Source organism: Amia ocellicauda, chromosome 3, assembly GCF_036373705.1.
Source record: "Amia ocellicauda isolate fAmiCal2 chromosome 3, fAmiCal2.hap1, whole genome shotgun sequence".
NCBI lineage: Eukaryota > Metazoa > Chordata > Actinopteri > Amiiformes > Amiidae > Amia > Amia ocellicauda.
Genome location: NC_089852.1, coordinates 18,628,375 through 18,644,459, shown reverse-complemented (window position 1 = coordinate 18,644,459; position 16,085 = coordinate 18,628,375). Strand labels below are relative to the sequence as shown.

The 16,085-nt window shown below is 38.9% G+C and overlaps 1 protein-coding gene across 1 annotated transcript in view; it reads right to left on the bottom strand.

Annotated features, from left to right (window-relative positions):
• Nucleotides 1-7,622: 7,622 nt before the first annotated feature.
• LOC136739535 (carbohydrate sulfotransferase 11) overlaps nt 7,623-16,085 on the bottom strand; it is a 66,771-nt gene continuing 58,308 nt past the window's right edge. The window contains exon 3 of the mRNA XM_066698367.1: nt 7,623-11,457. Within this exon, the coding sequence (XP_066554464.1) occupies nt 10,615-11,457 (843 nt within the window). The 3' untranslated portion in view covers nt 7,623-10,614. The remainder of the gene's footprint in view (nt 11,458-16,085) is intronic.

Sequence of the window (16,085 nt, the reverse complement as noted above, 5' to 3'; positions counted from 1 at the left end):
TTCTTGTTTTCTTTTTGTGTTGCTCAAACTGAATATGGTAGAGATCCACTCTTACACTGATAAAAACAAAAAAGGATAATGCTTTATTTTATGTATGTGTATTTTAGGCAATTTTTCATACTGTTTGCGTTTTAAAAGCGGGACTCTTCAGAAAAAACAACATGGTTTATTTTAATTGTTTCCATTCACAAATACTCAATCTTCTCAGGGCTATTGGAATCCTGATGCTATTACATACTGCCAGAAATAAAAATACTATAAGTTCCAGCTTCAAAAGTTGACCTACGTTAGGTCCATAAACATCTTTTTTTTTTTCCTTTTAAATCCATTGTGGTGGTGTACAGAGCCAAAATGATGACAGTTCTGTCACTCTCCAAATATTTATGGACCTAACTGTATGTCAACGTTTGAAGTTGGAACTTATAGTATTTTCAAAGCATGTAGGACCCAAAATGCAAACTTTGCGCAATTTTCGCACAAAATGTGTACCGCTCAAAAAATATCTGACTGAAAGGAGACATTTTCAAACATGGCACAAATCTTTGCGTGACATTGTGTGAATATAGTATTGTTTTCCTGTGTCGCACAAACCCACCTGTGCCACTCCACAGTGCACTGTTATTCCCACTGTTTGAACACAGCTTTGCGCAGTCATTCGATGAATGCACCACATAAATATCATGCAAAAATGTTATATTCAGTCTAAATAAGGCTTTCACACAATTCAAATTTGATTGTGCTATGCGCAGGTTTAATCATTAGAAATCACATCTGGCATCAGTCCACATTGTACAGTGCACTCAAGTCTGGACACATCCCAAATGCACTATATATACCATTGTCCTGACAAGGCAAACAACGGGGCTCATACGTGTAGTATTACAGTACAAACACAATATTGTTATTGTTTTTGATTTCTTACATTTAGTTTGGCTGAATTCAATTAATGATTCTGGATATCAATTCGTTTTCTTTTTCCTTTCTGTTATATTTGCAAGGAGTTAATGTTCCCTGAACCGTGTTATTGAAACACCTTATTCATCGCCTTTTAATTGTTCGTTCTCATTCAGGAAAAAAAAAAAATATCTATATAAAATTAAAAAAAGGAAATTACAGCCCCCTTCAGGATTCAAACATACATATGGCTTGCAGCACTGTTCCTTAACCACTGTGCCAATAAAGATTGGTATTAGAGTGTGAAACCTATTTTAAGTAGCCTATGGCCACCACAACCAGCTGTCATGATTAGTTGTATATGACTCCACAAATTCATTAGTCATAAATACATTTATAAATTAGGAAATAATAAGAAATAAGAACAAGTGTGTGTATATATATATATATATATATATATATATATATATATATATATATATATAGTGGGGGGTTGAGTGAGGTACAAGTGGGTTGTAGGTGGCACTGCAAGCAGGAGAAGTCACCCGACTCTGGCTTCGAGTGTAAATCTGTGGGCTGCATTTATTTTTTAAACAGGGCTTTGATAAACAAGAAACAAAAATGCAAAGAAACAAATAAAACTTGACTCTTCCTTGAACCTTAACTGTACTTTCTTATAGGCCCTCTCTAATTTGGGACTTCCAAACTGAGCTGACACAAGCAAAATCCAAATGTGTCATCAAAAGTCAAGCTAGAGTCCAATTTCCAGGAGATATGTCATCAGCCAGTCCAAGGTCAATTTCCAAGGGGGTTCTTTGTCATAGTCTTCTTCCTAATTCTTCTTTCCTCTTTTAAAGCTGCTCCTGTCCAAAATCGATATGAGACAAAAACTGAATGTTTGGGTCCTCCCCTTTATGCAGGCAGCCCTGAGACACCTGTTCCTGGTGGTGGGTCAGTTGACTGCTGGAATAGGTCAGCTGACAGCCAACAGGAACTTCAGTGCTGGAGGTTATGGTTACTGTAGTTCTTTCTCTCTGTGTTTGTAGGCCTAGCAGCAAGAAAATGAAATATATACTGATCAGCCATAACATTATGACCACTGACAGGTAAAGTGAATAACACTGATAATGTCGTTATCATGGCACCTGTCAGTGGGTGGGATATATTAGGCAGCAAGTGAACATTTTGTCCTCAAAGTTGATGTGTTAGAAGCAGGAAAAATGGGCAAGCGTAAGGATCTGAGCGACTTTGACAAGGGCCAAATTGTGATGGCTAGACGACTGGGTCAGAGCATCTCCAAAACTGCAGCTCTTGTGGGGTGTTCCCAGTCTGCAGTGGTCAGTACCTATCAAAAGTGGTCCAAGGAAGGAAAAGCAGTGAACAGGTGACAGGGTCATGGGTGACCAAGGCTCATTGATGGACGTGGGGAGCGAAGGCTGGCCCGTGTGGTCCGATCCAACAGACGAGCTAATGTAGCTCAAATTGCTGAAAAGGTTAATGCTGGTTCTGATAGAAAGGTGTCAGAACACAGAGTGCATCACAGTTTGTTGCGTATGGGGCTGCGTAGCCGCAGACCAGTCAGGGTGCCCATGCTGACCCCTGTTCACTGCCGAAAGCACCTACAATGGGCACGTGAGCATCAGAATTGGACCACGGAGCAATGGAAGAAGGTGGCCTGGTCTGATGAATCACGAGTTCAAGGTGTTGACTTGGCCTCCAAATTCCCCAGATCTCAATCAATTGAGCATCTGTGGGATGTGCTGTGGGATGTGCTGGACAAACAAGTCCGATCCATGGAGGCTCCACCTGGCAACTTACAGGATCTGCTGCTAACGTCTTGGTGCCAGATACAGCATGAGTCCATGCCTCGACAGGTCATGGCTGTTTTGGTGGCAAAAGGGGGACCTACACAATATTAGGCAGGTGGACATCTATAACCCTGCCCCCCACTGTTACTATCTATCTATATATATATATACAGAGCTGTTTCAGTTAATGATTGTGTTTCAACCTACATATTGAATTAGCACCTGTTTGGTATAATTGTTTAATCATACACCTGACTATATGCCTTTCTGCAAGTGATGCTGTTTTGAAACAGCCAGGTATTTTTACTGGAACAATCTAAGTGAAGTACCTTGCTCTGAAGGCAAAAGGGGGTCAAACACAGTATTAGTATGGTGTTCCTAATAATCTTTTAGGTGAGTGTATATATATATTGACCCCCTTTCACCTTCAGAACTGCCTTAATTCTACGTGGCATTGATTCAACAAGGTGCTGAAAGCATTCTTTAGAAATGTTGGCCCATATTGATAGGATAGCAGTTGCAGTTGATGGAGATTTGTCGGATGCACATCTAGGGCACGAAGCTCCCGTTCCACCACATCCCAAAGATGCTCTATTGGGTTGAGATCTGGTGACTGTGGGGGCCAGTTTAGTACAGTGAACTCATTGTCATGTTCAAGAAACCAATTTGAAATGATTCGACCTTTGTGACATGGTGCATTATCCTGCTGCAAGTAGCCATCAGAGGATGGGTACATGGTGGTCATAAAGGGATGGACATGGTCAGAAACAATGCTCAGGTAGGCCGTGGCATTTAAACGATGCCCAATTGGCACTAAGGGGCCTAAAGTGTGCCAAGAAAACATCCCCCACACCATTACACCACCACCACCAGCCTGCACAGTGGTAACAAGGCATGATGGATCCATGTTCTCATTCTGTTTACGCCAAATTCTGACTCTACCATCTGAATGTCTCAACAGAAATCGAGACTCATCAGACCAGGCATCATTGTTCCAGTCTTCAACTGTCCAATTTTGGTGAGCTTGTGCAAATTGTAGCCTCTTTTTCCTATTTGTAGTGGAGATGAGTGGTACCCGGTGGGGTCTTCTGCTATTGTAGCCCATCCGCCTCAAGGTTGTACGTGTTGTGGCTTCACAAATGCTTTCCTGCTTACCTCGGTTGTAACGAGTGGTTATTTCAGTCAAAGTTGCTCTTCTATCAGCTTGAATCAGTCGGCCCATTCTCCTCTGACCTCTAGCATCAACAAGGCATTTTTGCCCACAGGACTGCCGCATACTGGATGTTTTTCCCTTTTCACACCATTCTTTGTAAACCCTAGAAATGGTTGTGCGTGAAAATCTCAGTAACTGAGAAGATTGTGAAATACTCAGACCGGCCCATCTGGCACCAACAACCATGCCACGCTCAAAATTGCTTAAATCACCTTTCTTTCCCATTCAGACATTCAGTTTGGAGTTCAGGAGATTGTCTTGACCAGGACCACACCCCTAAATGCATTGAAGCAACTGCCATGTGATTGGTTGGTTAGATAATCGCATTAATGAGAAATTGAACAGGTGTTCCTAATAATCCTTCAGGTGAGTGTATATATATATATATATATATATATATATACAGTGGGGGAAAAAAGTATTTGATCCCCTGCTGATTTTGTACGTTTGCCCACTGACAAAGAAATGATCAGTCTATAATTTTAATGGTAGGTGTATTTTAACAGTGAGAGACAGAATAACAGCAAAAAAATCCAGAAAAACGCATTTCAAAAAAGTTATACATTGATTTGCATGTTAATAAGGGAAATAAGTATTTGACCCTTCGACTTAGTACTTGGTGGCAAAACCCTTGTTGGCAATCACAGAGGTCAGACGTTTCTTGTAGTTGGCCACCAGGTTTGCACACATCTCAGGAGGGATTATGTCCCACTCCTCTTTGCAGATCCTCTCCAAGTCATTAAGGTTTCGAGGCTGACGTTTGGCAACTTGAACCTTCAGCTCCCTCCACAGATTTTCTATGGGATACAGGTCTGGAGACTGGCTAGGCCACTCCAGGACCTTAATGTGCTTCTTCTTGAGCCACTGCTTTGTTGCCTTGGCTGTGTGTTTCGGGTCATTGTCATGCTGGAATACCCATCCACGACCCATTTTCAATGCCCTGGCTGAGGGAAGGAGGTTCTCACCCAAGATTTGACGGTACATGGCCCCATCCATCGTCCCTTTGATGTGGTGCAGTTGTCCTGTCCCCTTAGCAGAAAAACACCCCCAAAGCATAATGTTTCCACCTCCATGTTTGACGGTGGGGATGGTGTTCTTGGGGTCATTCCTCCTCCTCCAAACACGGCGAGTTGAGTTGATGCCAAAGAGCTTGATTTTGGTCTCATCTGACCACAACACTTTCACCCAGTTCTCCTCTGAATCATTCAGATGTTCATTGGCAAACTTCAGACGGGCCTGTACATGTGCTTTCTTGAGCAGGGGGACCTGTGATAATTCCAGGTTTGTGAGGATGCAGCTAATAAACCAGTAAAAGCAAATTATTTGATTTCAGAGTTGTTTCTATCATTTTCTTTAGTATTCCTCTGTTGGAATGAAGTTAATGAAAAAGAAAAGGGTTCTTCCTTATTTTCAATGGCATGATTATATATTTGAAGTTTTATTGGGTTTGACAATCAAAAATTCAGTGCAACAGATCATATTGTAACACACACATTGTTCTGAAATACTGTATATATCTTTGGTATGTTAATATTTTCAAAATTATAGGATAATTTCTCCAAAGATAAATCAAGATTTGATCCTGTCCATACATTTGCAGTTGTAGCATGTTATGGTCTTTATATGACTGGGCTGAAGGAGAATGTTTGACTATATTTAACTGAAGCATAAACATTTAAAGGTGTTGAATCTGTGAAAACTAGTTTTCATGAGAAACTATTCTTTTCACAAATTTCTAAACACTATTTTGGTGCTTAAGTTATTTCTTAATTGATGCTTGTTCCTCAATTAGTTTAAGATGGTTGTACATGTGGTTATGCTCTTTAGTTGGTCACAGTTTTACTTGTTCTGTAGACTCCACCTTCGCGTAGCGTTAATTTTGGTTCTTTCATTACTAGCCTTGGATCCACTGTGTGATATAAGGAAGTCCTTCTGCTATGCTAAGTAAAATGTATTAATTTTGTAATAAATAAAGTAAATTATATTAGATAATTCATAGACCTTTCACAGGTCATACCACTTAATTTGGTAAATATAGAAGTTTTTTTTTCTACTTTCAATATTAAGTGTGGCTTGTAATTTAATTCACAGAAGATCAAAGGGAGATTGATTGTTTTTATTATATTACTTCTCTTTTACTAACCGATTGGGCCCCAATTCCAATGTATGTACTGCAATTCCTTAAATAAACAGTAGAGGGAACATTGTGTTTTGTGCTGGTGAAATATGTCCTACATTGAAAATAAAGTTTTTTTATGAGGTGTTTAAACTGGCAGACAAGATGCTATAAGCATGGGGTTAATATTTATAGCTCCTGAAAGTATTACTTTTCAATTTGCATAACTGAAAGGGGAATTGAGAGCTAAAGTAATTGAAGATATAGAAAATTGTCTGAATAAAATCTGAATTAAAGACAATTATATAATACAAAAAACACAACGTCCAGCATTTTAATTGTAATGCAGTGTTATTTTCCAGCTTTAATTAATATTTTCCTTAATGTCCCCAATAACAATACTGTAATTCCCCTTTTCCTTACACCCTGTAGAAATCATTGCAGATTTGTCTTGAACCCACCAACAGGATAAGACTGTGGTTGTTAGACAACAACAGTTATTTCTTGGCAGACACCTTTATCTGGAAGAAAGGCAGCAATGTATTCTCAATTTGAAATACTCATGTCCAAAATAATGCACTCCCTCAACATGTCAACTCCTCAATGTTGCTGATTTTCCAGTTCAGCATATGACTCTGTACTGCCCTCGGTTAGAGATAGTGGTGGTAATTTCTGCTACATTTTTTGTCTGACTTTCTTGATTAAACAAATAATCAAGAAAGCTCCAGAATAATCTCTTCCAGGAAACAGCAATGTGTGTACCACGTGACACATGTTTTTGGATGTTATTATTATTATTATTGGTTAATAACATATATGCCCCTAAAACCAAGATAACTGATTTAGTCAGATTCTGACATCAGAGGCATCCTGTGGCCGTGTTCTACCTGTTCTGACAATCCTGCTGGTCTCCTGCTTCAGTATAAATAGTATGTACGTGGACAGCACATAGTTTAACAAAGAGGATTTAAAGGTCAGCATTAGGGGCAGTTGATTTTTTTTTAATTTTATCTACTTCACTGCAGATTATATTCATTGCCCCAGAAACAACTGTTTCCTATATTGACCTAAATCAATGCTATTTCCGTGAGGCTGCTATTCTTATTTTTTATTATACTGGTCCTGAATCTGTATCATCAAATTAAAAAAAAAAATACGAATAATGAATGAATATCTTTAAGCCCTCTTAAGCTGAGGTTTGCTAAAGACCTAAATATAATTATACAACCAAACATGTTGTTAGAACTATTTAACTAATGTGCCATTTTAAAATGTTCAGTCCTGTGTTCACGTCTCACTTTCAAGAAGTCAGCTTGTATTCTGTATCAGGGTGTGTTCTCACAACTTCTAAAAAAATGGCACATACAGGCATATCCAGCACATCAAAGCGTTTCTCCAACAGCTGCAGGTGATGTCAGACACATGAGCAGCTTGATTTTAATTGAATATCTTGAAAGTTAGACGTACACATTTTATATACCACTTACCATACACTGTTTACTTTGTAAATAAATGTTAGTACTTTCTAAATGCTTATGTCTTCTCTTCACATTTTTTAATAATTTTGAATAAAAAATAATTCACAAATACATTTAAAATAAATGTAAGCTTTATTTTTTTTTCAAAGAAACAAGGGCAATTTAACTACTGTACAACTACCTCTATGCTCTGGAACCCCAAGGGAAGATTGAGATTCCAGAGATTAGAAATGTCTGCATTTCAGCAAACACCCGCATCTTACATCAAGGAATGTTCCTTATGCAACTGTTTCCCCCCCCCCACCTTCTTAAGACTAGAATACCCACATTAAAAACCTACCTGTAGTTAATTTGGGATATACCTAAGGTATATACGTACCTCGTCTGCAATGTTATGCAAATTATATTTTTTAATTTGAAAAGCTACAGTTTAATCAATGCCACAATAATACTTAGGCCAAACTGGTTCAAATTAAAAAGATACGTTTATATTAAACTATCCAAAAGGGGAAAATAAGTATGGACTTGTAGTAGACTCACTGTTTTCTGGAACACTGTTATTGCAACTAATATTTCCTGCTGAAATAAATCCATAATTAATAATACAAAAACTTTAGTTAAAAGTAAATGTGGTCAAACAAAAAATGTCAATTTGCAGCATGGTGCCAGCAATGGAAAACGAACCATGTGACCTGACCAATACGTTTTCTGTCCACTTATGCTTAGTACTGCTTTTTTATCCTACTTTTTTATCGTTAGACCCGGGCTTCGTCTCTTAGTAAAAGTCCTTTTGATCTTTTGATCCAATTCTGATTCCCCCCCCCGTTCGTACCGGAGAAATCACTGTGAGCTGAAGTCTAGTGACGCCCCTGCTTTGTATGCCTTAATTTCACATAGATGTCTGCTATTACTATTATTATTGATTTTGCCATATTTTTCAAAATATTGTGGAGTTAAAATAAAACATCTCTTTAAAATAATACAAATATCCTCATCATGCAGGAAATCAAATTCTCTATGACATTTAATACATCCGCTTCCTTTTCCAAATTTCAGATTATGTTGCTTCAGTACCTAGTTTATGAAGTCAACTGCCTAAAAAGCATTTCGAATTTTGCAACATTTATGGCTGTTTGTTGTAACAAAAAATGATGAATTATAAAGCTTTCTAAAATAATAATTGTTCTTTCCTGGTAGTAGCTCTGTAAATTGTATTTAACTCAACAATTGTACATCAGTACAGTTGATACAATGAGAATGTTTGCCTGGCCTGGACATGTAACTGAGCACCTGTGAAGCATAACATTAAATTTTTTTGGAAAGTAATACTAGAACCTGTCCTTACACTGTCCCACCCTTCTGCTCAGCTCACAGTATGCAAATTACAGTTTGCTGTAGTTGTGGAGAATTCACTGTTTAACATACAGAGAAGTATTAAGATACTTCAGCACTGTAAAATCTTTGTAAATGAAATCAAAATGTAAAAGAGTGCAAGATATGTAGCATAGCGATGATTCAGAAAAGGAACCACAAATACAGCCAACAATACCAAAATACAGTCATGACATATTAGATTAGTTTACTGGAGACATCAGTACCTTGCCATGAAATGGTGCTAGTAAACCATGTTGCATATCATCAAGATACTTTTATGGGAAGGGACACCTAAAAGGGAAAGGCCAAAAGCCAAAACAAATAAATTGTACATTTGTCTGTCACTAAATCATAGAAGTCATTCATTTTCCTGACTAAACAACTAGCAATAAATAAACCATCAAAGGAAAACATAACAATAAAATAGTATATACAAATACAGCCATTAAGGCCTGTCTGCTGAAAAATACCAAAAACTCCCAAGAAAATGTGTTGCCTATGTAATGTTAGTTTTCCTGCAGTCTAAAGTGAAATAAACTTATATCTAGGCTTTAATAACTGAGTTCAAAGACAATGAAAATGCAGGCAAGGGTTTGACCTTGAGTCTGCTATTTTGATTATTTTTCTAGAATATCGTGGTACAAATTTTAGGATAGTGATTAAAGTGATCCAAACAATGCCCACTATTTCAAATAACGGGCTTTTCAATAATAAGTAACCTCACAAAAAAATTGTACCAGCAAGAAAAGTGAAAATACTGAGCCCCAGAGATGGCCTAGTTTCATTATAAGTATTATAGCATAGGAAGTATTGGACTTATTCACATTTTGTTGTGCTATAACCTGGAATTGTGATGTAATTAAATGTGATTCTTTCCTTTTCACAACCTACTCAAGATTTTGAAGAGGCAAGAAAGAAACATTGTGAAAAAAGTTAATGACAATTTTTAAAACTGAAATGTCTTGGAAGAAAAGTATTCACCCCCTTCAGTGAAAACTTGATAGAACCACCTTTGGTAGCTGTGTCTTTTGGGGTAAGTCAATATCAGGTTTGAACATCTGGATTCTGCAAAATGTACCCATACTTTGTAGCAACCTGTTCAAGCTCTGTCAGGTTGGATGGGGAAACACATTGCCCTCTCCCCTTACAAGCTTTTCAGTCCCTGCCGATGTAAAGCATCTCCATAACATGTTGCTGCCACCAAAACGTTTCACAGTAGTGATGGTGTTACCTGGGTGATATGCTGTGTTGGGTTTGAACCTGACATAACGCTTTGCATTGAGGCCAAATAGTTAAATTTTTGTTTCATTGGACCACATAACCTTTTGGCACATCTTTTTGCACATTCCAATTGGGATATTACATGGGTTTCCTTCTTGCCACTCATCCATATGTTAGATATATGGAGAACCTGAACTTTGATGACCCATGACAGTTTCTCCCATCCCAGTCATGGAATGATGTAGGTCTTTCAGAATTGTCAAAGGACTCTTATTGGCTTCTCTGACCAATACCCTTCTTACCTGGTGGCTCAGTTTGGGAGGACAGCCTGATCCTGGCCGTGCTCCTTATTTTGGAGTGTCATAGCAAAGGGGGTGAATACTTATTTAATTAAAACATTTCAGGTTTTTAGTAAGTACCTCTCCCCATTGTGTAAATCAACATTTCAGGTGAAAACGTCCAAGTAGGGTGAATACTTCCTATAGCCATTCTCTATATTTTAAAAATCATCTAAAACTTCAAGTAAGATGGTATGGTATAGTTAAACAATAAGAAGTCCATTTTGTAGAGGTTATAGAGTTTCTTTTGGTAGAAGGGGCTAACTTTTTGGAAGAACTGGGCGGCCATGTCATCTGTAGTGCGGGAGCTCTTGACCGTGGCAGGAAAGCGAACCACATCCCGGGACTTTGCCAGCTGCAGGATGTATCGGGCGTCCTGCTCCAGACTCTCGTACTTGCCCACCACATTGTAGTGAATGATGCAGGGGTGGCAGAGTGAATGCACCCGCTCCCAGTGCTCATTGAAGGGCTCTTCATGCTGGGTGCGGGGATCCACCAGGTAGTAGACAAACTCCTCAAAAGAAACGTCGTTGCCCTTCTCCAAAGCCTCCTCCCTGGGGTTGACCCGATGTCTGCTGATGATCTTGGTGCCGTAGCGCTTATGGAAGGCTGTGTTGTAGTTGCGGGTGAATTTGTTGCGGTAGGCTGAGACCAGGCGCTCGAAGGGCTCCCGCACAAACACAAACTTCAGGTAGGTGCGCAACCGGTGGTTGATCTCTGCGGTGGTGTACTGAGAGAGGGTACGCAGGTTCCCTGCCACATGAGCCTCATTGGCAGGGATCTTCAGGGGGTCGCTGTATTTGCCGTCCCCAGTCAGCACCATCAGGACCCTCTTCCAGTTTGTGCAGGCTACCTTAGGTACATAGCAGTATAGTAGCTCGTGTTGATCATCCACGACGAGATGCTTAAGGTCCTCGGGGATCAGGACGCGTCTCTTTTTGGTGTATGCCTTGCACGCTCTGTTCAGCAAATCCTTCCTGCCCTGGTGCATAACCTGGGCTGAGGCCAGGTCAAACTATGGGAAAACAAGATGAACAAAGTACAGTTTAATAGCTGTGCATGGTTTGGAAAGTATTGTATTACTATTCAAGAAAATTCAAAGATTAACTAAATTTGAAACACAGGAAATGGAAGTGTTCTACAAAGGTACACCACTGATTGGAACAGGATCTGCATGTGCACTGTGCCTCCTTGTGCATCTCTACCTGCCTGAAAAGGAAATAGTGGCATTGCTTCAAGTGATGAGGATGAGAAGCCAGTATATTGGTAAATACTTAGTGGTTTTAAGTTAGTATATTATGTAGGTATATTATGTAGACAAGAAAGACGTGGTAAGCAACTCTTGGTCCTGCAGGGTGTCAATCCAGCAGGGTTTATTGAATTGTATCAGCACCTTAAGAAATGTATTAGATTCTGCCAAAGTGGGAGAAAAATATAAACAAAAAACAACAACTGGAATAATGCTGCTTATTGCATGAAAAATAATGATATTTGAAGGTTTTTCATAAAGAATTAACAGTATTGCCCTATGGCAATATAAAACATATGGATAATATTAGAGAGGAATGGCAGCCAAGTGGCTATTTTCCCAAAGGAAGAGACTAAACAGATGACATTACTTACATCAGAAGCAAGAGGCTAGAAGCCTAAATGTGTTCCCAGCTAAAGCCCTGCACGGGCCTCAAATCTAGGCCCCAGCCCGGCCCTGGCCCGAGACGCTCAGGCCCCGGCCCGGCCCTTGTCCGACAGCTTATCACAATTCTCGGCCTGAGTACGACTGGAGCCCGTGTTTTTTTTTTTCGGCATTACACAGCCTATATTACTTTTGCAGCCATTAAAATAGTTCAGTTTTGTTTTTAATGGCAAAGTAGTTACTTCTTTTCGTTTCTTTATTAAGTTAATTTAGAAAAATGTTTGGAGCATTTTTTGTTTAAAGTTTTTGTTTTTTAATGTGACGACCAAGTGGCCAGCGACCGACAGTGAGTTGATCACGTTTGATCAATGTAGCCTCTCAAATCAACATTTGACTTGCCTACAATATAATCGATAGATATAAAACACTTCAAGCATATCACACAATGTTAGTTTAAATGTTTATTATCACCACCACAGTAAAAAGGCATTTTTGACAAGCTGACCAGGCTGCTCTACTGCTCGCAATGGCGTGAGGAAAAACGAACGAATGGGCTGTACAATCTAAACAAATAAAATAAAAATAAAAACATGCAGGTTATATTATCTAAAAAATCAAGGCGTCACCACAGAACATGGCCATTCTTATTTCCAATAGTTTCCAACAGTTAGATTAATGAAAATAAAGTCCAATCAAACAAAAAACAAGACAGCCTCCTAGTCTTAACATGGCTACAGCCAGAAGAACAGTGTTTTTACAGAGCATCGTGGAGAAAAAGTACAGCATCCACAGTGGAGGTTTCAGTCCAGTCCCGCTTTCTTCTGTCCTCTTCCAACTACGCTGATGACACGCTGCTGCCGCCGGCGGGGACACTGAACACCGTGCGAACCGGTCTGCACAGGCGCGGTAGCATGCGCTCTGTGGGAAACCTGTGTGCGTGTGTGTGCGTGAGCAGACTGTGTCATGCGTGACAGTGTTATATAACATCTTTCTATGTTTGTTTTACCATAATCAACTTCTCATAATTTCTTTTAATTAATGAATGTCTAAAATATAAAAAGGAGGAGGGGCCTAAAACAGGCCCGATGCCCGGCCCGCGTGTGAACTATGACGTGAAAATTGGCTGAAATCAGGGCTCTATCAGCCATAATGTAGAGAATTACCTTCAGCACATGCACCTCACAATCACAAAAACGCTTATTTCTAGCAGGGCACATTACAGTTAACCATCTCTGCGCACAGATCAGTTATTGTTTGCATACACAATCAAGTTATTCTGAGCTCAAATCCACATTCATTCTGGATACATTTTTGAAAAACCCAAGACCAGGTTATGCAATAATCTTCTATATACAAGGCAAATGGAAACATTTGGTTTTCAAGAGGGTCCTGGGAAACCAATATCCAAAACATATCTCACACACTATTATTTAAGATAACATTTGAAATGTAAAATTCCACAATCAAAAAGAGGCTTGGTGTCACCAACAACAAGCTTAGAATTTACTGTCTTTCACAATTAATCAGTATGCTTCTCATAGGTTAATCCAGAATCAGACAAATCCCAAACACCTGTGATACATCATTATCAGCAATGTACACTCACCTAAAGGATTATTAGGAACACCATACTAATACTGTGTTTGACCCCCTTTCGCCTTCAGAACTGCCTTAATTCTACGTGGCATTGATTCAACAAGGTGCTGAAAGCATTCTTTAGAAATGTTGGCCCATATTGATAGGATAGCATCTTGCAGTTGATGGAGATTTGTGGGATGCACATCCAGGGCACGAAGCTCCCATTCCACCACATCCCAAAGATGCTCTATTGGGTTGAGATCTGGTGACTGTGGGGGCCAGTTTAGTACAGTGAACTCATTGTCATGTTCAAGAAACCAATTTGAAATGATTGGACCTTTGTGACATGGTGCATTATCCTGCTGGAAGTAGCCATCAGAGGATGGGTACATGGTGGTCATAAAGGGATGGACATGGTCAGAAACAATGCTCAGGTAGGCCGTGGCATTTAAACGATGCCCAATTGGCACTAAGGGGCCTAAAGTGTGCCAAGAAAACATCCCCCACATATAACCATATAACACGTATAACCCTGTGTCATCAGATTACATTTGTATTCAGAATTATACTACATTTCAAGAAAGTTGTCTTGCATTGCACTTCTATTTCCTTTCACATCAGATAAGAGTTGCTTGTGTGTGTGTATTGAGACATGTCTTGATGATTTCACATTCTGAAGAAGAAAACATTAATTATGGTAAACCACAATGTAAGCAAAATATTAATCTGCTCCACTGATCAGCCTTTCACAAGATGTGCATTTAAGTGTATTTTGTCTAATGTAAAGGCAGTTTTAGCATAGCTGAATTTACAATGCCAAAGTGCACCAGCATTACTCCCAGTGGATTTAGTGCCAGGGTCTATGTAAAGCTCATAAATCAGAGTGGTCATTTTACAATGCATAACAGCTGGATTTAATGCAAAAAAGGGAATATCCAAGCCACATGTTACTGAAAAGTACACCACAATTGCTCTACACAGTACAACGAAAGCCCTATTCCTCATCTACAAACAAAGCACAAACATTGATACACACACAGCAGGGGTGGCTCCAGCCTTGTAGGTTGACCACTTCACTGAATTAATCTTGTTACAGAAACAGTTCCCTGTGATAAGCTTTCTTGCCATTTGAAAAAAAAAGCCTTAGTGTAATATAGTTTCAAATACACATTGCATTAATATTTTCACTTCATTTAAAACAAATTACATATTTCCAATATTCAATTTGATGTAATTTGATTATTTTCATGCTATACTTGCTATCACTATGCATCTGTTGTGTTGAATGTTGTGTTAGGAATGGCAACTCCGAGACAGTGGTTTCCAGTAAAACAAGTAACGATTTATTCTCGAGAGGGGAAGTCCTCACACAATACACAATTATCAATGACATATCATAACAGTACTGTACATCAGACATAGCTATGTAATACTCACACTGTAGAACTATGTGTTAATGTAACTCACTGCAACACTGTAACTCAGTGTGCAGACATAACAGCATCTTCTTTATATGCTGAATGGTATAGACAGAAAATAGCTATTGGGCTCTTGACAGAAACCCAAATCCTTTATACTATATATTTCGTAGTGGTGTCTTTGCCCTGGTTACCTATAAAGTTTAGGATTGATTCTGAAATTCATTAAATGTGAATTGCATTGCCTTAGAGACTTGTACTGCCGTTAAGGCCACTTATCAACATTACTATTTGTGCTCCCCAATCCAAGGCTGTGTTCATTGTTCCAGTGATATTTCATATCCATTGTCTAATATAATATTTGGTGTGGTTATCCCATTTAAAAAACATTTTAATTGTATCCTTTGGTGCAGTATTGTTTTCCTTTCTTTATTACATTAGTCATTAGTGCCGCTTTTTTTATAGAAGCATATGTAAAAATAGGTAAATATTTTATACTGTATTAAAAAAAAATAAGTTACCATCTCATCCTAGGACTATGGGTGACAAGAATAGACCCATCATATATAGGAAATGCATTATTCTAATACATGGGAGATGGGGTTATCTGTATGTTCAATTCTTCACACATACTTTACAGAGGGGAAGATGCCTGTCTGTCTGAATCTCCACAGGTTTCCCTGTTAATTTAAAACCCTGAGGCTGTGCACCTTAATACAGCAGAGCATGTCTCATATTGGATCCGTCTCTGACTACAGGACATATCTTATATGGTGGAGATGACCTGCCATTATTTATGTCTGGCAACATGATGAGATCAGGATTATGTAGGGGAGTTTTTTTTTACTTGACATTAGGCTACATTTTATTTATATCTAAAATAAAATATTGTTATGTTGGCCCGTTTTGGATTTTATTTGAATGCATTTTTATTTGATCAATGTTTTTATAACCTGACTCTAAAGTCCTGGGATTTGTCCAGGAAAACACAAGTGGCTTAGAGCATCCCATCTG